The 22048-nt window shown below is 38.7% G+C and overlaps 3 protein-coding genes across 3 annotated transcripts; 1 reads left to right on the top strand and 2 right to left on the bottom strand.

The window, feature by feature from the left end:
• Positions 1-1232: 1232 nt before the first annotated feature.
• Positions 1233-3104, bottom strand: LOC104456286 (pectinesterase-like). Its single transcript, XM_010071049.3, has 2 exons — positions 2189-3104; positions 1233-2067 (listed from the first exon to the last, which is right to left on the bottom strand). Exons 1-2 carry the CDS (start codon positions 3102-3104, stop codon positions 1370-1372), a joined length of 1614 nt encoding a protein of 537 aa, XP_010069351.3. The 3' UTR covers positions 1233-1369.
• A 5031-nt stretch (positions 3105-8135) lies between these two features.
• Positions 8136-8981, bottom strand: LOC120286602. Its single transcript, XM_039298907.1, has 3 exons — positions 8751-8981; positions 8351-8587; positions 8136-8227 (listed from the first exon to the last, which is right to left on the bottom strand). The coding sequence occupies exons 1-3, from the start codon at positions 8950-8952 to the stop codon at positions 8136-8138; spliced, it is 531 nt and encodes a 176-aa protein (XP_039154841.1). The 5' UTR covers positions 8953-8981.
• Positions 8982-13354: 4373 nt separating this feature from the next.
• Positions 13355-21911, top strand: LOC104456288 (glutathione gamma-glutamylcysteinyltransferase 1). Its single transcript, XM_010071052.3, is given in 9 exon segments — positions 13355-13659; positions 14110-14266; positions 15094-15332; positions 16918-17002; positions 17005-17080; positions 17608-17659; positions 19382-19609; positions 19715-20221; positions 21317-21911. Coding segments are annotated over 9 exon segments (1506 nt in total). The 5' UTR covers positions 13355-13584; the 3' UTR covers positions 21404-21911.
• Positions 21912-22048: the final 137 nt, after the last annotated feature.

The raw sequence follows: 22048 nt of genomic DNA, 5'->3' as shown, positions 1-22048 counted from the left end.
GAGGTTGCTAAATGAATCTAGAAGATTCATGTGAGAAAGGAAGCAAGTAGAAATCTCTAGAAGAAGAATGGATAAACTACAATTTAGAATTTCCTAGAATAAGCCTAACTGGACGACATTCCACATAAATCTAGAATGTTGTATTTAATCCCTATAAAAAGGAAAGAGGGGAGAGCATAGCAAAACAACAAATGTTAGAAGAGTGAGAGGAGCATGAGATAAAACTCCATATCTTGAAGCTCCTCCACCAACACTTCCTTCAACTATTGTAAAATTATTTTATCCAACTAATGAAACTATTTCCCATATCCCATGTTCTTTGTCCTTCAATTATCCTATCTCATCCATTGTCCATTCTCTACAAACTATATCATACACTTGCACACAACATCACTAATCAAAAACTATAACTAATACCAAAATCATACTTCCACATGCACACATCCAAAAAATTTTAACAGCCCATGGTCTCTCTCTGCCAAATTGGATTGTGATGGCAATTATTTCTGCATTCATTGCGTGATTTCTATCTCGAAACATTCGTCGAAATATCAGAAGAGATCTGCCGTTGCTCAAAAGAAATCTGCCTTTGCCCATGGTCTATCTTTGCCAAAGTGGATTGTGATGGCAATTATTTCTTGGGGGCTGCATTCTTTGCGTGATTTCTATCTCAGAACATTCATCGAAGAGATTTGCCGTTGCTCAGAAGAAATCTGCCTTTGCCCATGGTCTCTCTCTGCCAAACTGGATTGTGATGGCAATTATTTCTTGGGGACTGCATTCATTGTGCGATTTCTATCTCGTATCATTCGTCGAAACATCAGGACACCTTAGCACCACACCAGTCGGACCTCGGTTCAACTTTGAACCCCGAAAGCCCCTTGAGAAAAATTTTAGGTCGTTTGGTTCAGCATTTGAAGGCTTATTGGCCAAATGCTTGCATTTGAAATGCTAAAGAGGGGTTTAATGATTTTTTTTTCTTTCAATATTATTGATAATTGTGTTTTCCCGTTTTACCCTAAAAAATTACCGTTCATCGTCTTCAAGAGTGAAGCTCAGCCGGCGGAGCTTAGCCGGTCACATAGCATTTGGTTTGACCTTGGATCGCTTCATTTTCGGGTCGACATTGATCCTTGTTTCTAGGTTTGAATTCGTTGTGGATTCCAGATGCTTCATTTTGAAAAAAGACAATGCCAAAACAGGACATGAGAAAAAAAAGTAGAAACGCTACCTTCTCAGAAAGACATCACATCAATAATAGCAATGAAAATGCAACATGAAAACATCCAAACTAAGGTTTTGCCAATCCTAAACACCGAACTTTTTCTTGCGCATATCAACAGTACAAACCCCAGAAAAGGATGAACATTCATCCAATCAACCCAGAATCAAAAGATACGCCAGTCGATGGCAACCACAAATTCCCTGAAATGAACTGTGCAACCGTGAATGACTGAGCCTGTGCTGATGTGAGAGAGCCATGGTATGAAGCCCACTGGACTCTTCCGGCGATGGGCGCGCCAGGTCCCGAGTTTTGATACTCGCCATAGAAAAGCGTCTTCAGGGCGAAATCACCGGACCACGGAGACCATCCCAGAGGATGGATCGAGCCGTCCAAGAGAGACTGCATCACGACGGTCCGAGAGTACTGTTTCCATGGCCTCCCGAGGAAGGTCGTGGGCTTGGACTCCAGCGGGACCGAATCTGAAGCAGCCCCGATCTTGCAGTCGTGTATCGAGATGCCCGTGTTCTGGTATGGGCTTGTCCGGCCCTGTGCGGTCACGAAGTTGTGCTGACCCGACAGGGGCTTCCGCGCGTAGATGTTGCACTTCTGAAAGACAACCACCGAGTTGCCGAAGATGAAGTCCACAGTTCCATAGATGTCGGTTTCTCGGTAGAATTGGCGCTTCGAGTGCGTGTAGAGGGTGTCTTGGTAGCCGAGGATGGAACACCGGTACACAACCGATCTGTCCGACCCAATTCGAAGGGCGACGGCTTGGTGCTTGTCAGGCCCGGCATTGTTCTCGAACGTGATGTCGCGCGACATGAATCCTTCGCCCATGGCAGCTTATTTGGAGAATATATACATTAAGAAGTACGATAGAGATTGAAAACCAAGCACATGAACAGGCGCTTTTATGTGTAATGTTTCTTGAAAGTTCGGAAAAATTATAGGCTCTTTGATTACCTACGGTGGCAGACTGGAAAGTGGTCCATCCATCCTTGGCGTTCCGATCGCTGACGATGACCGTCTTTCCCTTCCCGTCGCCGACTAACATAACGTTCTTTTGCTTGGAAGGAATCTTCAGATTCTCCTTATAGGTCCCGGACTTCACGTAAATTACGGTCCTGCCCTTGCTGCCGCCGCCCTCTTTCGCTTTTGAGGCTTGCACAAAGAGAAGCGCTTCTCCAATGGTCATGTGCGTGCCGGTCCCGTCCTTCGACACGACGGCGCTCGCTTTAATTTCCTCGACCGCAGCTTCAAGAAGCTTTCTCTCCGTGCCGGAGACCCAGTGAGGGAATGTGTCGGACAGCAAAGCCCGACGTCGTTGCCGACTTGCTTCCTTTGTTGGCCTAGTCGAGGCGTAGAGCGCAAGGGTGTGGTTGAGCGAGTGGCTTATGTTTTGCGAGATCGTTCTCATCATGTCAACGCGGCTCTCTCGAACTTTGTTAATGTCTTGGAGGCTGTCAAGACAGGTCTCTTGATTCGTGAGGGAGGCGCTGAGCCATGTCTCGACGTCGTCGGGCTGGCAGCCTTTGGCGGTTCCACCCCCACACGAGACAACGTTGGCAAGCAGGTCTATGGTGTCATCGAAGAGCTCCAAACAGTCGGCAATGCTGCTCGGAGGCGACTTCGCCGGCACCTTGTGGTGTGAAAGGGTAAGGTTTTGGGCCATGGCCCGTGCCGACTCGACATGAGCCAAGGCAAGCTTGACGGAGCCCTCGAAAAGCTCAGCCTTGGAGGCCGATCTAGTGGCCAGAGTCGAAGCTCTAGGGAACACGGAGAAATGTGAGGGTGAAGGTCTCTTTGTTAGGGGATATCCTGAAACAACTGAGCTTGAGAGATGAAGGGTGATCAAGAACAGAATCAGTGAGAAGCACATTTTTGTCTCTTGATTTTGGATAATGGAACTAATGTGGCATCGTGACCTTATAAGGGTGTCAGATTTTGGCAAGCTTTTGCATGGAAATACATGCACATCTGTTTCTGGCTGTCACCTTATGGGGAATAAAGCGGATTTCGAATACTCTATAGAGTCAATAATCGTGGGTTGTCACTATTGCGTCGAGCTAGCGCGGCATAAAGGAATTCCTTTCCTTATATTATGACCAAATTATTGAGAGCAAAGTTTCTTTTTATTAAGTGGAAAGGGGTAGTCACTAATCTTTATACGATTGCCCTACACACAGCTTTAAGTTTCAATAAGTGAAATGGGTTGCGTAATGAAGAAGGATGGCCGTAAGGGTTGGTGCATGTATGTTGCTTTGGGAAGTGAAGAATATTTTTTATTATTTCTGTTGAGACCAAACGATGTACAAATGAGCTTATTTTGGCAAGTTGGTATTTTGGATAATTGCATGGAAAGTGTCTAATTAAAACATGAAAACGTAACTAAAGCAGTCCTATTTTCTCCTCTATCTTTTAAAAGAGGAAGAAAATAAAAGATCTCTAATTAGTGTCTCCAGGATGCAGATTAGCACTTGGGTTCTCCCAATAAAGAAAATCATCTTTTACGGAATCGATCCTCCCTTTGACTGTACAAAAATACGTGGAGCTCAGCGTATCTTGAATTGTCATAGCTCTACCACATCTTCTGGTTTTTTTTCTCTTCCAGAATAAATATAAATACTTTTTGGGTCATGAACTAACTACCAAAAATTCAGCATTGTGAGTACACTAATCCCTCCTCACATGTAACCAAACTCATGGACCAGAAATTTCTCTAATTCTCACGAATGGCCAATGTTGTCTCACGTGCACCAGGTGTCCAAACAAACTAAATTTCTAAAATTGATTGGTGGTGATTCTATCTCTTATTTTGAAAAATCCAAAATTTCTCAAAACTTTTGAAACTCTTTTCCAATACTAGCACAATTCCCGACTCTAAGGGGAACTAGTTTGATTCTTGATTCTAAAAACTGGAACCAGCACAATATGGGTATGATTCTCGGTTCTAAGGTCAAAATCAGTTCAACCAGCTTGGTTCCCTGGCTGGACCAGTTCTAAACCAGTTTTGAAGATTTTTCATAGAAAAGAAATACTTTTGCACCCGTCAAGAATTAAACCATGGTCTTCAACATGATGAAATAGCAACATAATTACTTGACCAACAAATAATTTCCAAACAAAAATAAAAAGATTAATTTTGTAGTGAAATGGTGAAACTTTTACTTATAAACTTGCCTTTTCCATCCAAAATTTGAAACGGGCCGGTTCCTTGTCCCGATCTTGCCGGTTCCAGATTATGGACCCAGAACTAGCCCATTTTGGAATAATCCTTCAGTCGTTAGCGTTTTTTGTGCCATTTTATATTTTATATCTAGTTCTTTTATTACACTGAAAAGAAAAAAAGAAAAAGAAAAAGGCCTGAGTCACTGCAGACATTAAAAAATTAGCAGCTGTAGCCAAAACGCTAAAATATATATCTGATATGGTATAGTTTTAAGTATGATGACCACATATGTTAATGTTGAAAAAAATCTAGTTATGCAAGACCATGGTTTGAAAAAAGTAGAACTTGATGTTGATGGGATGAATTTCTTATATCGAGAATATATTCTGAACAATAAAAAATCTATCGAGAATATGTAATCAAGTAGATTCTAGATTCTTTTTCTAAGATAGACAAATGAAAGATCATGACTAAATCTTTATTAACTCTGTATAATATAGTAGGAAGCATTTCCGCGTAAAGTCTCTTTTTCGACAAGTAAAAGATAGGTAGAAATATATGATAACACCCAAAAGTCCGGCTTGCCAACCTCAACCCCACCAAAATGCTCGGTGACCAAAAAGTTTTCTAGCACGGCACCACTAAGTAACGCAACACGAGTTGTTCAGATATTCACTCAATACATGAATCGAATTCGTAATTTCATGGAAGACAATTGATTTGTCTAGAGAATCTTATAAAGACTGGACCGCACTGGATATCTGGTTTGAATTCAAAAGAAAAGCTTTGTTGTATATAGTTGTATGTTAAAATGAATTAATACAAACATGTATATCGAATTAAAAAAAAATTACCTTTAGGCTAATTAGATGTAAAATTATATACCAAATCCAAACGAGTGTTCTCGTGAAAGGATTTACAAGTCATTATCATGTCTATCAACTCTTATTTTGCTTCCTTGAAAATGTGAGAAACGAGGAATTGCAATTTGCAAACAAGTATTCAAAAAATTCTTTGAAAGCGAATTATAGTTAATAGACGAGATCAATTGCATATCGAATAAAAAGGAGACCTATATTATATTCTACTTAACCGACCATAGAAAACACATTCTTTTATAGTGAAAAATTATGATTGATTATGTTTATCATATTGCGGTAGGATGAGGATAATATATATTTTTCCTGAGAACTCGAATTTTCCAAAACTAGAGAGAGAGAGAGAGGGGGGGTCATGGAATCTTCCTAGTCGAATGACTTAAGAAAAGGCCAAATATGAAATTCTAAAGATGGAAAACAATGTTGAGCACAACATATATAATATCGTATAATAGTATAATATCAATCAGATCAGAAAAAATCGTGAACATATGGGAAGTAACGGAAACTTTGAAAATTAATTCTTAGATATGTGGAATCGTGCCGAAAGCTAAATGAAGGTATGAAGATGGACTTGTGGCTCTACTTAGGATAACTATCGTTTGAACCCTCCTTGTGTTTCATTTTTCCAATGTTGTAAGAGGCCTTTGACACTTCATTGACATTTTGGTGGTGTAACGGAAGTAAGTGCACTCTCAACGATCCGTACTCGCGCAATGTCAACTATGTCGTCCCGGACGGGGCTGCCAGGATGTTGAGCTCAAGCTTTCATTACCTTAGCAAGAGCTAGAGTCAATCCTTGTTCTCCAAGCCTTGCTTTGGCCTCGGAGCTTGCAGCGGAACGATCTCACGGGCGGACTACGACACGTGCATGAACTTTGCGAGTTACCAATTGCGTGGTGCTCATATGCAACCACAGGATTGTAAGATTAGGTATGAAAATTACCCATTCGCCGACTCTCTACAACCCAACGCCCGCCATTGCCCGTGGTCTCTCTCCTCCAAACTGGCTTGTGATGGCAATTATTACTCAGGGACTGCGTTCATTGCGCGATTTCTTTCTACATTCGTCAAAAACATTAGTACACCTTAGGACCCTACCAATTACTCTTTGGCTCGATACCACTTGTTGAGATATACAGCAATAGCTCAACACTTACATAAGGAGATCCCCAAGAAAGAGTTTAGTTAGAACCATTGAGATATCTAATTAGATATATCTTGATGGAAACTTTTAAGCAAATGTCTTGTGAGCTTATCATGATGCATTGTTTCACGCTACATGCACAAGTTCTCAAATAAGAGACTTTCTAACACCTTCCCATGTTTGTACCTCAACATTTATATTGGTGATCATACACAAATTCTTATGGTGAAACTTTGTTATTACAAAATGATATTTTCATGAGGTTGGCAAGACGAGAAGTGTTATCTAATCAATAATAGATGAGATGAATACATTAGAAGTTTAAAAATTTGTCACCATAACGTAAATGAGTCATAAAACTTTTAATAAGTGTAATTAAGTCCTAAAATTTGTTGCGAAAGTGCAATTAGGTTCTAAAACTTTCAATAAGTATAATTAAGTCCTAAAACTTGTCGCGAAAGTATAATTAAGTTTTAAAACTTTCGAAAAGTGTGATCAGGTTCTAAAATTTGTCAAATTGATCCAATGAAATCCTTTTTATGATTATATTTTTAAAATTTTAAGATTTTATTACACTTTCGTAAGAAGTTTTAGGACTTTATAATACTTTTTAAAAGTTTTAGGACTAACATGTTTTAGGACTTTTAGTAAATCTATCTTATGATAGAACGACTGCGTGTTTCGCAAATTTGTCAATTTCAAGCTTGAATTCTTATCGGGGAGTCTTGAGGGAAACAGATAGGGAAAAGGCAAACGATATTCTTGGACAACGGCTCACCTGTTCTTGATGAAGACAAAATGCAAAACGGTTTAGAAATCCTCCCAAAAACAGAAATCTTAATATTGTTCTTTCTTTTGATTCTCCTGACGCATGTGACAGTAAAACACGATGTATACTTCGCTGAAAGAGAATCTAAGACATTAAGTGAGAGGTCAGACCAGAATAGCCATTATACGACATCCATGCAGACGAGCTTATTTGATTCCCCACCATAATGAGAACAAAAAAATTGAAACTAGAGATGGAAATAATAAAATTACTATTACTCACGTTAAATCTTTTTTATTTTCCTTTTCATAATCTTCGAAGTGAAATTCACATTGTTGTCCACAAGTAGTCTATAGTTATTATAAGATACCAAGGATATTTAAGGAAGAAAAGGGAGAACCGATTGTGTGAATTGTAGCAGCCCCTCTTCCCTCAGGTGGAAAAAGATATTTTTCATTATTGTGATTGCCTGAATTTCTACCACCACCAGAGGTCAAATCAAATTTTAATAAACCACTAAGGAGTGGCCGGAGTGATTTTTAAGCGCTTGGTTCGGATATAATTAGAGAATATCCCATTCAAAATTAATAATCGAGGCCGCACCCATTTCTCCATGAGCGTTGCTTTATGCGATACACGTAGATAGGGTGATTTGTGCATGTGTGTAAGGTTTACCGGAGTAAAAAGTTTCGGATATCCCTTGTCATACTAATAAAAGTTTTGCTAACATGACTTACTATGAAAGTAATAGTCTTGTTGTGAGCTATAAATTTTTGAAGGAACGAACTTTACAATAATTTATAATTATTTATTATTTGATTTTTTGTAGTCTAAAATAAACTATTATTTAAATCGTAGATTAAAGACTCTCACGCAATCAATTCCTCAATAACAACAAAGAAATAGGTTAAAAAAAATTTTGAATGTCAAACTTGCCACATGCAAAATTAGGTGGTGGGATCATCCTGGCGGGGAAGAACTGAAGAATAAGCCAAACGTAAGATCACGAAACCGTCGATCCAAGCAAAGAGAGCTGTCCCTTCATAGTTTTAAAAACTAGTGATAAGTACAAAGAAAACTTAATGATCTAGTAATCGATACAAAAGAAGTGGAGAGACATCGGATGTGACGGAAAGCCCTAAGACCAACTCGAATAGATTACCCAATGATTCTGGGGCTTCTAAACGAGACAAGGAGACCGCACGGTGTGCTGCAAACCCGAACTCCAGCAGAGGAAACGGGAGAGGAAGAAACTTCGGGAAGGAGTGAACGCGAGCAGGACGGAGGGCCGTCTCTTCCGAAAGGTCCCTGTCTTCCGAAGGGTGAGGAGCGGAGGCAGGAAAACCATGTGCCGGAAGAAGAAAGCTTCGCTGATTTATGGAGGAGAGCCCGACGCGGACTGCAGCGACCACAACCCAGAATCAGTCCCCAGATCCGAAAAGCTGCAGTATGGACAACCCACGAACTTAATACATCAGTAAACCCAGAAAGTGAAACACCTCAGAAATGGATTCCACCGCAAGTTGGAGTGTTAAAGATCAACATAGATGGAACGTATGTACCTGGTTCGCTGAAGAATTCCATAGCTTGCATCAGCCGCGATTCGGAAGGGAGGTTGTTGGGAGGAGTTGCTAAAGAAATAAGAGCCTCTTCCCCCTTAATGGCAGAAACCCTAGCTTTGTGGGAAGCCCTTACCTTTTTCTTCCCTAATCGACACGAAGTACTTCTTTTTGAGTCAGACAGTTCGCAACTAGTTAAAGCCATGAACAGCTCACAGCAGGTAAGTTGGGAAGTTCAGCCTATAATCAGCAAGTGTAAGGAAAAATTGCAGGCCTTCACAAAAGTTCAAATAGCCCATTGTTCAAGACAGGCCAATTCTGTGGCAGATTGGGTAGCCAAAGCCCACCGGAACAATTGCTTTTCTATGAATTAGGTTTCATCCCCTCCTCAAACTTTGTTAGATCTACTATGTAATGACGCCCATGTATTGGGACTCTCATTTTCAAGTGCTTAATGAAGTGTTTCCGTTATTGTCCAAAAAAAAAAAAAAAACGAAACCCAAATCGATGCACGAGACGAATCGAAGATGGATATATGCATGGCTAATATTGGGAGGAGCCTGGTTTGGATTCTTGCAATCTTTCACGTTTTCTACATTATTAGGGCAAATCCTGACACGACGGTGCAAGACATATATTGCAGTCCTGATAAGTACTCTCTCGACGATCCTTATTGGCAAGCCGTCGGCTACGTGACTGTGGATTTGGTCGCCAAGACGTCGAGCTTGCGTTTTAAGTATCTCAATGAGAGCCCCCAGAACATCTCAAGCCTCGCTACGGCCTCGGGGCCTGTAGCGGGACGATCTCACCGACGGACTGTGACGTCCGCATGAACTTCGCAAGGTACCGGCTGCAGAATTCGTGCGTGTACACCATGGGAGGGCAGGTTCAACTTGATGATTGTAGGATGAGATACGAGAATTACCCGTTTGAGGAAGTGTAAGTTGTCGTCGATCGACTGTCCGGAGAATTGAGCGCTCTGTAAGCAGTGCTCGTATTCAATTTGAGACCAAGTGTCGAATAAAAAAAGCGATGCTTTTGCTTGTTCAATAAATGGCTAAGTTTGTTCCTTTTCCCTGTCCATGTTAGTTAATTGGCTTTGGTTCAAGTCACTGAGCTCTGCTAGACCAAAGCCACTAGACCAAAGTCAGCACAAGAAGCATTTTCTCCTCAACGAATTGACCTTCCAAATTATGATTTTTTTTTTTTTTTGTCTTCCTGCTCTTTGCATTTACATGAGCTTCCACTGGATGGTTCGTCACTTTCTCAAGAAGGTCATATTTCCCTCCCTCTTTAGTTGAAGGAGATTTGGTGCATGATTGACAAATTAAAATTTATGAAGATCCTTCCCCAATTTATTTACAATTAAATTTATACAAGGACGATGTCCATGTTTGTAACCACCGGCTAGAAGAAATTTCCTGCGATCGAAGAAGGATGAGAACACAAAAGCCCTTCAAAGAACCTATTCAGCTTGTCACATCTACTTAATTGTATCAATGAATAATTAGAAGGGTTAGATATCAACATATCAAATAAGAAATGTTTTCGTTGACATTCGAGTATTTAATTCATTGATACTTAATTGCTTGATTAAGATTATGCCTCTTTGAAGAAGATATGGATACAATGATTATGAAAGTACGTTTAGGCTATGTTAGTTGAATGGAAAATGAGGGCGCATTTGGTAACGTTTCTGTTCAAAAATTGTTCCAGGAAACAGAAATAAAAAAAAAAAAGTATATTTTGTTCGGAACAATTTTGACCCGTAAGATGCGTTTGGTAAATTTGTTCTGGGAATAAAAAATGAATAGAAACACATTTGGTAGATTTTATTCTTTTTTTGTTTCTTTTAATTTTTAATTTTTTTTTTCCTTTTTTCCTTTTTTTTTTATTTTTTCTTCTTTCGGCCGATCGCCCCGGAGGCCACGGGACGAGGCCTCGCCGGCCCACGGCGAGGCTTGCCGGCAAGGCCGAGCGTCGCCCAGCCACGGCGAGACCGAGCGTCACCGGCCCCCGGCGAGGCTCGGCCTCGTTGGATCCGGCGAGCTCGAGCTCGCCCGGCCACCGGCGAGGTCGCCGGCCCTCGACGGCCATGGCCGAGGCCGATGACCGGCTAAAGAAAAGAAGAAGAAAAAGAAGAAGAAGAAAAGAAGAAAATAAAGAAGTGTTTACGGAGCAAGAAACAAATTTTTTTTGTTTCTCATTTATGTTCTTTTTGTGATCCGAGAACAAAAAATCTGATTTTGAACAAAAACGCAAACAAACGCGTTTACTGTTCTTTTTTGTTCCCGATAACAAAAAAAATTTTCTGTTCATAAACAGAAAAAAAGAATGAAAACATGTAGGCCCTGAATAATTTTAAAAACATTTTCATGAATTTAATTGCTTGTATCGTCTGAAATAATTAGTCAATAAAAATATTTTGATTATTGATAATAATTTATGTTTAAACATTTTCATAAAGACAAAAATATTTTTCATTTATTCATTTTTATAAGTGATACAAGTAATTATTTTTAAAAAATATATTTTTCAAACCGTTCGTTTTCCGAGAAAAAAATGGAATCTTAGATCGAACCTTAAGGCATTGATCTTTTGAGTGCAAAAATTGGAAAGAAGATTTGCTACTTTCTATAAATCCACCAAGAATATGGTGCCTATTTCACGGACCTACACATCTAAAGACTCTCCCCAACACTTATAAATGTCTGGGACTTTTCACAAAATGCCTCATTTCGAAATAAAAGTATACTCATTTTATTTCGTGAAAATAAAAAATATTTTTCTAAAAATTATCGATTGTGTCGTTTTGAATGACTAACAAATGAAAAATGTTTTCATTTATCAATAATAAATTTATCTAAATATTTTTGTGAACTACGAAAATATTTTTGATTCATTTATTTAAAAAAAAACATAAGTAATTATTATTAAGAAAATATTTTATTAAAAATTATTTTTTGAGAAAATAATCAATCTAAGTAAACGTGTCAAGCGGGATCATTGCCCCTACTATCAATGTCAACTGACTCTGGGAAACAACATGATTTTCTTTCCAAATCAACTTTTGATAGTTTGACCGTATGTAAGCGCACTAGCTTGTCCCGTTATTGGAATATTTCCTTTCTTTCCACTAAAAAAATAGGAAAAAAATTAAATATTTTGAGGAAAGTGAAGAACGAAAATTTAGGAGTGAAGTGTAGTATATGGGGGAATTTTCCTAAGACCTATTAAAATAAATTATAGGACAATTTTTAACTCATATTTAATGAACTGGGTTAAAAATTGTAGAGTTATTTTTTTCGTGAAAAATAAATGATTTAGAAGATTTTTTTGTTGATTAATTATTCCAGACAATAAAAACGATCATTTTTAGGAGAATGTTTTCCAAACCATTTATTTTCCATAAAATAAACGAAACTTTAGACTTAACCCGCCTACCTTTATGACTCTTTCTCTCCTCTTTTTCGCCTTCACTTGATCTCACCTCGATTTAGACGTGAGTTTTCCTAAATCTAGTTAGATATGCAAATATTTTAACAATACAGATCAAGTTAGTTGTAAGAGCCTGAAGTAGACATTATTGCACATAAGAACTCGAAATAATCATATTAGTCTCAAATAAGGGCTCGAACTCACCAATTGTGAAGGGTAATTTCGTCTTTTTAATTTTTTTTAAATTTTTAAAATTTGTAGTTTTATTTATTTATTTTTGTAAAAAAATAAATAAAACTAGAAAAAAAGGGAAAACATAGGTGGGGCCCTCACCTCATCGGCGGCAGCGATGGCTGATGGGGTCATCAACGCATGGATGAGCATCGATGAACCCGCCGACCAAGGGTGGGGGCTTATCGACCCTTAAGGCGCACATAATAAAATTTCTACTTCTCTATTTTTCTACTTTTCTATTTCCTGAAACGAGGTTTGAAGCATAAATCCGTTTGATAATGCAATTTGATTTTTCTATTTCTCGAACATTTCTATTTCGTAAATAGATTTAAAAAAGAAATAAGCTAAAATTTCTAACTTCTCGATTTCTGTTCCAAAATTTTGTTATGCGCACCTTTACTATCTCTTAGATCTAGGTAGGGTTGCCCACTTGTGCCCCCATTTGAGCAAATGGGAGGGAGCCTAGTTCATTAAATATGACAGTTAGCTGGCGATGGTGTGATGGTCACAAATGGGAGGGAGCCCTTTGCATGTGTGTTCCTTCTTCTTCTTTTTTTATTTTTTAAGTTTTAATATAATTAAATTTAAATTGTATTTAGACAAAAATGCATGCGATTGGTTGGAATTTTTTGCTGACGGGTAAGCCGATGAGGTTAGCCCTTATTTGAAACAGCCATAAATATTTCAAGCCTTTTATTTGAGATTGATATACCATTTTGTTCTTATTTAAAAAAATATTCACTTTAAATCCTTATTTAAGAAATTGAAAATATCTCGAGTCATTATTTGAAATTTTCCCAAAAATCTATTTAAATCGGAATCCGAGTTTTTTTTCTTTTTTTGGGTAGGAAGGAATCCGAGTCGACCCGTCCTTTTTGGGGGAATTGACCCATCCTTCGACGTATCTAAGTTTTATGCGTTAACTTTTCAAAATTGGCTACGGTAAGAGGTGTTCCTCCGGCCATTCTTTTCCACTGCGGAAGACCTTTCCAGCAAGCAAAAAGCTTCTCCAGAAGACCCGCTTCGAGTCCTCCCCCGAAAAAGCCGTCGCCTTTCTCTCTTCTTCGTCGTCGAAATCGAATACCCACCTCCCCTTCGATCCGGCGGAGTCGAACTGAAGTCTTGCAGAGCGGCAGGAACGAGGGGGAAGCGAAGCGCCTGGGACATGGCGACGTCGGGTCTTTACCGGCGGGTCCTCCCTTCTCCTCCGGCGATCGATTTCGCCTCCGATGAAGGCAAGGTAACGTGAACTCTCTGACCTGTTCAGTTCCCAACGATGCCGGTGATCAGCGCTTCGACTGTGCCTGAGCTTCGTGTGTCGGCTGCATTGTGTCGGTTTAGTCTCTGTTGGAATTCTCGCCTTGAAGTTTGGAGACGGGAGTCGCTCCGGTCGAGATTATGTGCCGTATGATCGTTTTTGGTTTTGTGGGTCGCGCGCTTTTTTTGAAAAGTTTGCGTCTTGTAGAGAAGCATTACCGATTATTTGAAAAAGTTGCTAGCTTTGACGGGCGAATGAAGAAATTGGAGGATTCTGAAATAAGATGGGCTTTTGAAAGGGATATCATGATGACTTACGGCTTTAAATCATTCTCGGAACATGCTTAGAGGATGCTATGCTTTCTTTTTGCTGTTCTCTTGTACAGTAGTCGTTGAATGAACTTGGTTTCAACTCGTGTTATGTCATCAACAGAAGCTCTTCATCGAAGCCATCCAAGCTGGGACGATGGAAGGATTTTATAAGTTGATCTCTTACTTTCAAACGCAATCGGAGCCTGCATATTGTGGATTGGCTAGCCTCTCGATGGTCTTGAATGCCCTTGCCATTGACCCTGGAAGGAAATGGAAAGGTGGGCCTTTTTACAGTTCGACATCTTTTTGAACTCTGTTCGCATTTGCAAGAGAGTGGCTTTCTTTAATAAGAAAGGAGTACTACATTGTTGAAGCATATAATGCACGTTGACTAAAGGAGGTCCAAAATGTGAATGGAGGATTGGGTTAACGAGGAGAATTGAGTGTATGGACTTAAATAGTGTTCAGTTCAACATATACATCTTCTCAAAGTTCTTGGCCTAGTATTGAGTGGGACCAGTGATCAACAAACCCATGATTCTTTTTGATTCTAACATGTATTTCCTTATTACTAAAATATACTTTGTGGAGGCTGTACTGTCTTGTAGCATGGAATGTTGAGGGCTAACATTGCAGCTTGCATATGAAGTTAGTTGTTAGTAGCTTCATGAATGGAGTTAACTTCCTTGAGGCGTTAGTTGTTGTGAATATGTCCATAAAATCTTTTTCTTCTTAGGTTTGTAAAATTTGAGAATTAGATAAGTTTTCCGTGCAAACGATTGCCTTTTATTAGAGATGTAAAGTTGTTCATTTGCATGCTTTTGTTTCTTTGACAGCCTAAAGATGCGCTTTTGGTTTGGTCATGCTTGGTTTGTTGGTGCATGGACTAGAGAACGTTTAGGACTTTTATGAGTGTTCAAAATGGGAGGAAGAAACCTATTGAATTTTTCTTATTTCAATGGATAAACGCCTTGAGAATCCAACCTTTCTTTTCCCATTTTTTTGAGAAGATCAAGCTTTTTGGGATTCTTATAGCAAATATTGGCTGAGTGTTTTGCATATGCATGTGCATTTGTATAATATAAAATTGTTCTTCGAATTGTAGGTCCTTGGAGATGGTTTGATGAGTCTATGTTAGACTGGTGTGAGCCTCTGGAAAAAGTTAAAGCTGAAGGCATATCATTTGGGAAGGTAGCATGTCTGGCTCGATGTGCTGGAGCTGAAGTTGAAGCATTTCGGACTAGTGAAACCACTGTAGATCTCTTCCGTCAGTTTGTTAAAAGATGTTCTTCTTCAGATAATTGTCACCTGGTCTCATCCTATCACAGAGCTGCTTTTAAACAGGTAGGAATTTCAACACAAAAACATTGTGCTGATTTGTGTGTTGGGATGGGGGCATTGCATCTCTTAAGAGGATTGGTTGATTATTAATTCTTTGCCTTCTAAGGCATAAGGAGTGAGCTAAGGCTTAAAAGTTAAAGGGTGATGAAGATGAGAAAAGTCTTAACCTTATTACTTTTTATGGCAACAAATTTAGTGGTTCGGTGAAGATGGGGCAGATGCAACTAGTTTTGCCCCCATTATTGGTCGTTGATCCTTTGAATGATTAAATTCAGACAATGAAGATCAGTGGGAATGCATCTTGTAGAGAGCAGAACATTGCTAAGGATGCTTTGTGATTTTGAGCATGTGCAAATCGAAGGTTAGGTGAATGGGATTTAAGCAAACTCTTGCTTAGCTAGGGTGATGTAGGAAGATAGTTTGGAATAGTAAGCTAAATTTGGATCAGGCATTGAGAGGGAACTTGCAGATAGTAACTCGTAAAGATTGAAGATCTTTGGCGTGGCTGAAGCTCCTAAGAATAATAATGGGGTATTCTTAAGCATCAAACCTAAAACTAGAATAGCATCACACCATTCTAAAGCAACAATTTGTTAAAGTTCAATGATATTCAGTCATTCTATTTCTAACTTCCCAATCTGAAGAACACCATATTTATAAACTCCAGTATTATCCTACTCCACAAAGAAATGCAAATCTTGAGAAACCCGCTTCATGTAGAATTAATAAACATGTTAAAATCTTTGGCATCTCTAATATTACAAATAATGATTGGTTGGAGTCTATATGGACTTTGTCTCTCAAGACTGTGAGCCAGTCTCACTGATTCTTTAGGACTGGTTCCTAGTTTATCACATAAACACCCCCCCCAAAAAAAAGTTAAAAAAGGGAAAGAGGAGCAGAATCTTTTTCCTATTAGGATTTTCAGATTAGCCATGGATTGATGGAGCTTTCCATCTGCAGCAAAGCTTTGTAAAGTAATTGTTTTGTCTACCACCGATTTATCTCGTCTCTTGTGAGTTACGTAGTTTTCACCTGGGTGGAAAAAACTTGTCCTTGGCAACATTTCAGAGGGGAGCTTTGCTGAGTAGAGACTTTGGAAGTTTCTGGAGTTTGTTTGTTTGTTGGAGGCATTATAGCTAGTGTCAAATTTAGAACAGAAAACTTGCGCTCTGGTATGGAATGGTTATCTATGTGACTTATTTCAGCATTTACAAGAATTGGTCATCAGAAAAATCTTGTAGGCCACATCTTAAGTCGAAGTCTCTTCTTTGATTAGTTTCTGTTCATATTTCACAGCGGATATCCTGGGTAGTTTTTTTTTTTTTTTTAAGTAAAAGAGTACTAATGAGCATCAATGCCTCCCAATTACAGCATAGGAATTAAATAATAGATAAGAAGTTCAAAAGCGACTCAGTTTCCAAATGCATATTCTGAGCATTGTATTTATTTCACAGGAAATGTACCTTGAATTGCGGTTTAATGAGGGATGTTATCTTGATTGTTTTTTGTCACATCAGCCAATGCTTAGTTTTTAATGGAAAAATGATGCATAAGTTGATGACAGCATAAAAGACTTTGTTTGCAGACAGGAACTGGCCATTTTTCACCTATTGGTGGTTATCATGCGGGAAGTGACATGGTACTGATATTGGATGTTGCACGTTTCAAGTATCCCCTCATTGGGTTCCACTTACCCTCCTCTGGGAAGCCATGGATACTGTTGACAAGACAACTGGACAAAGAAGAGGGTATGTGAAATATTTGACATGGTGTAATGTCATTTGTTCAGTGGAGCGGAACTTGTCTCTTCAGAGGGTTCTTATGAATATAACATGGGTTTTGTAGGTATTTGAACATGTCTATGCATTTGCATTTGTTAACCTAAACAGTCTTAGGTTCCAAGATTTCATGCTGCAAGGATACATTGAAAAAGTCAATAAATAAGTAGCATACCTGATGCTTTCTCATGGCCTATTAGAAGTTGAGGGAACTTTTGTGAGATACTTGCAATCTGGGTCTAGTGTCGTTTATATGTTCCTCAATAACTTGAAAGAACCAAACTAGTTTTGCTTTTACAAGTTAGAAATGGAATTTAGTTTGAATTGTTCTAGCATGAGTTATCTAGACAAAAGTTTATATAACTGGCTTAATATGCCTAAACCTGCAAATCATATAGACAGTAAATTCCAGAATGTCAAAGACCAAGGATATGTATAATATACACCTCTAACCAAGTAAGTTTGTCATCTGAAGTCCATTATTTTATTTTACCCAGGTTCATGCTTATATCCAGGCCAAAGAGGGACTCCAGGCTGCTTTATACCCTGGTATGGCAAATGTCATGTTAATCTATAAGCATTCTTAATCAGTAAATGCAGTGCAGTAATGTAATATGTGCTATAATCGCATAACTTGTATTTATTTTTGTTTCTCCTTTTTCCAGATTGATTTTTTCAGTCTCATTTTTTTGAAAATTTTAGCTCTGTTTCAGCAGTTACTGTGATAGATGCCTTCATTACAAGACCAAACAGCTCAATATGTTAATTTAAGATTTATATGTAAGGAAGCTAAACATGGTAAAATTGGTGGCTTTGACATACTATAAGCACTGACTGATGTGTCACTGATATGTCATCAGAGTGCTGGTGCCAATATCTGTATTCATCCTGTTTCCAGATCCAATTTTTTTCCTCCCTGCTGATACAGACTAAATCTTGCTGGGCATAACTTCTTTTAGCAGTAGATAATTTACTTCATTTTTTGTTAAACTTTGTTGATGAGCTTCAGAGTATTACTTTTCATTAATCTCGTGATAATAAAGTGCTGATTCAGATTTTAGTCAATTTAGTTTATGGTATTTAAATTACCTATAAAATGACACAATCTGAATTTTCTGTTTTTTAAGTTGTGCTTGAGGACTCAATTTTCAGAAAGCAATAGAGAGTAGTCTCTCTTTCAGTCTTTGTGTATTTGTGTACTGTATGTTCGGACTTGGAGAGACAGCTTATACATATCTCATCTCTGATTGGAGGCTTCAACTATTTGCATCGGCTTTTACCTGAAAGTGTGACTTCAATGTCTTGAATATCGACATTGGTATTGGAAATTCGAGTTTGTGCAGACCTATGCACGATAAATGGCATTGTAGACCTTAAACTTGCAGGTTGCCTGTAAAGTCTTGAAAAGTTTGATTTGACAGCATTAATGGACTTCATAGTCAGTTACGCTAATCTGTGATTATGTATTTTCTTTCTAGTAGTGATCAAATGCACCTGTAACTGCTGATCCTATCACTGACATGATCTCAAATAATTTCCTGGTTCCAGTAAGATTTAGGACTGACAATTATTTTGTGTTATCATGAATGTTAGTTCATGTCAATATCATTTTTATTGTTAAAATAGTACAAAATTTCATCAATGTGATGAAACATTGGGTTTTATAGGCAAAGAGTTATAATTTTTCAAGTTAAGTTGTGTCAATTAAGATTGATTGCCTTCATATCATGTTAGGTTTGGGTTTCTATTGGTAATTTCTCTTTATTTACCTTGAGAACAACTCAGGTTCTTGTATGACCCATCACACACATTGTTAGATGACAGTTATTAGGCTCTTGTGGCATGCTGTTCATATTTATTTGTTGCTCCACTGAAAATTATTAGTCCCTGAACTATAGATTGTAAAGATTACTTCAATGTAAAAGTTTCTTCTTCCCTGAACTATGTATTGTAAAGATTACTCCAATGTAAAAGTTTCCCTTTTAGTGAAGGTCCTGACTGCAGACGTAGGGAATACTTATCACTGTAGATTCAAGGAGGACAAAAGGTCAGGGGAACAGATCACAAAGTGCTAGTTTAAACGAAGGGAAATATGATCGGCATTTCTTTAGTTCCCCTTGTGCTATGCACACCCTCATTTGTAATTTAAACAACTGGCGCAAGATATACTGTGCCTTTCTGCTATCATTTGCTAATGGATTTTTTGTTCCATGTCTTTACTGCATTTTACTGGTTTTGTAATTTTAACATCTAATCTTAAATTGTATGCAGAGCTGCAAAAGTGAAGGTTGGGTCAGTGTTGTGAAGTACTTAATGGATGACGTTCCTCATCTGTTGAAGTCTGAGGATGTGAAAGATATCAATGGCATTCTCAGTATTCTTTTGGCATCACCCCCGTCTGGTTTTGGGAAATTTATCCAATGGGTTGCTGAAGTTAAGAGGGAACAGGATGGTGGTATAGGGATAAGCGAAGAAGAAAAACAAAGACTTGCGATCAGGGTATGGTGTAGCATGTCATATCCTTTTGTTGTTTCGTAGGCTTGAAATGGAGTCTTGTTCGTCTAAACAGACACTGACAAAGAGTCTGTTCTTTTTCTTTTGCAGGAAGAGCTATTAAAGCAAGTTCAGGATGCTGGTTTTTTCAAGTACATAGTTAATTTTTTGTCTTCAACTTTATGCTGCGGAAGAGTTCCAGTTTTTGGTGGCAGCGGAAATCTTCATGAAATCGCAGCCAGCATCTGTTGCCAGGGGGCAGAAATTTTAAGTGGAAAATCTGGCACCTCAGGCTGCTCTTGTGGTCATGAAACATGCGTTAAATGCATGAAAACTGATGGTCACAAAACTGGGATGGTGCTAAGTGCAACAATTGTGAAGGGTAAAAACGAGGAAAAAGTCAACATGCTGGTCCCACAATCTCTGATGGAACTCTGTTGTGGTGCCCCTGATCCCAATAACTGTAGTAGCACTCGACCTGTTGGAAGTAATATCTTAACTGCACTTCTGTTGACGTTGCCACCTGAAACCTGGTACAGTATTAAAGATGAGAAGCTTCAGGAGGAAGTACAGAGCCTTGTTTCAATGGATAATCTTCCTGCCATGCTTCAAGAACAGGTATTGACATCTCTTTTCTGAAATGTTAACCATAACGTCATTGCCCCTTTTTGCTTTTGTTTTATTGCTGATGGAGAGTGTCTTTTGAAGAAGAGCTCCTTTTCATTTCTTCATAAATAAGACTTTAACTTCACACCTTTTTCACCTGTATTTTGCTTGCTTTTTTTCTTCTTGGGTAGGGCTTGAACTGAGATGTCTCAGATCATTTTGTGCTCTCAGTTCTGCTAGTTGATAATTTCAGATGCGTTTGGTACAGCTTTCCTGAGGGGCTTTTGCCTCCACAGACCCTTGGGAAGATGTTGAGGTTTGGTAAGTTTTACGAAAGGACTTTCAGCCAAATGCTAGCCGTTGAAAAGTTTAAAATTCCAATGCTAGAAGCATTTGGCCAAATACTGAAATTAGTTTTTTCTTCTAAAACTACCCTCACCACTTCTTCAAATTTCTGATTTTGTCCCTCATTATATTTTTTTAATTAAAAATGACCCAAACCCTTTGCCGGTCTGGCAAAGGGCTACAGCTACTAGTGTGCCAGATTTGGCATCGGCGGTCGTTGGTTAAGGTCACCTGACTCTGGTGAGAGTCACTCAACCTAGGCGGCACGCAATGCAGGCACCAAGGGTCACCGAGGTTGTGCAACCTCAGGGGACCTCAACCAATGGCCACTAATGCCACTCCTTGGTGGCCATAGCCGGCGAAGAGTTTGGGTCTTTTTTAATAAAAGATATATAAAAAATATAAAATATATATCCAAAGCTCATTGGAAAAGTTATTTTACCAAACACAACTTGAACTCAGAGTTCATTTACAAAGAGATTTTACCAAATACAATTTGCATTTTCACAAATATCTTTGGCTTTCATCATTTGCATTACACTTGACCCTTCATATGCTCTAGTAAAGAGAACTATTTGGTGAATGTCATGCTGGGAAAACTATGATGTGAATTTAATGAATGTCAAAGGGCCATCTCTTTTAGAATATAAATTTTTGATGTCTCCAGTATTTTTTTTATTTTTTCTTACAGAAAAATTTTCCACAATGTTCGTTTTCTGGCGAGATGTTAGAGCAGTGTACTAATCAGCCTTAACATGGCAGGTGTTGCACTTGCGGAGACAGCTTTACCATCTGAAGAAGTGTCAAGAGAACATGCTGGACGAGATTCTCCCTGCCCCTTGCTCATAGGGTTCCTCTCAGAGTTAGATGAGTGCTCTGTATATATTATTAAGTCTGTCTGATAAGCACGGCAGTTCTAACATTGACCAGTATTGCGGAAGGACAATGCATCAAGCAAGAACCACTTACTGTATGTTAAGCAGGGAAGCAGTTTCCACTTACTGGAGCTGTCTCTCTCGAAGTAAGATGACCTAATTGGGACATTGCGACATTGAAGTGGCTACTGGCTACAAATGGTGTGTAAGCTGTGTAGGCGTAATTTTCATTTTCAGACTACAAAATTATCTTGTCAGGTCACATCCTGGAGTTTGAGGTCAATACTAACGTTGGCAAATGAAGATTTTAAAGTGTCTGACAAGGCATGTCACTGAGGCATACAATGCAGTAACTCCATTTAGCTAGCGTTTATAGAATTCTCTTGTTGATAAGTTTAACACAGTCCGTTTTGACAGGGGTATGTATTGATAGTTGACATTACATTATCTTTTTCTAAAAAGTGAAATCTGCTTCAGTACAAGGTGTGGGAATAGCACTGCGAAGGTTAACCTAATGTAGAATACAACCAGTGCTAGCTCCTCTTTTTCTTTTTTATAACTTGTTCAGACAATATAGGCTAGCTTGTTTCTTCCTGCTTATGATGTTATTATTACAGCA

This window comes from Eucalyptus grandis, chromosome 8 (genome assembly GCF_016545825.1).
Source record: "Eucalyptus grandis isolate ANBG69807.140 chromosome 8, ASM1654582v1, whole genome shotgun sequence".
NCBI lineage: Eukaryota > Viridiplantae > Streptophyta > Magnoliopsida > Myrtales > Myrtaceae > Eucalyptus > Eucalyptus grandis.
The sequence above is the reverse complement of the archived record's forward strand: the minus strand, read 5'-3'. Positions and strand labels throughout refer to the sequence as shown.

Bases quoted from the DNA above. Each gene is read 5' to 3' on its own strand.
- LOC120286602 (XM_039298907.1), bottom strand. From the start codon at position 8,952: ATGGCTTTAACTAGTTGCGAACTGTCTGACTCAAAAAGAAGTACTTCG. The intron at 8,588-8,750 runs GTACATACGTTC...TGGTCGCTGCAG, and splicing joins GGAATTCTTCAGCGAACCAG to TCCGCGTCGGGCTCTCCTCC. The intron at 8,228-8,350 runs GTAATCTATTCG...AAAACTATGAAG, and splicing joins AGAAGCCCCAGAATCATTGG to GGACAGCTCTCTTTGCTTGG.
- LOC104456286 (XM_010071049.3), bottom strand. From the start codon at position 3,104: ATGTGCTTCTCACTGATTCTGTTCTTGATCACCCTTCATCTCTCAAGC. The intron at 2,068-2,188 runs GTAATCAAAGAG...TCTCCAAATAAG, and splicing joins TTTCCAGTCTGCCACCGTAG to CTGCCATGGGCGAAGGATTC.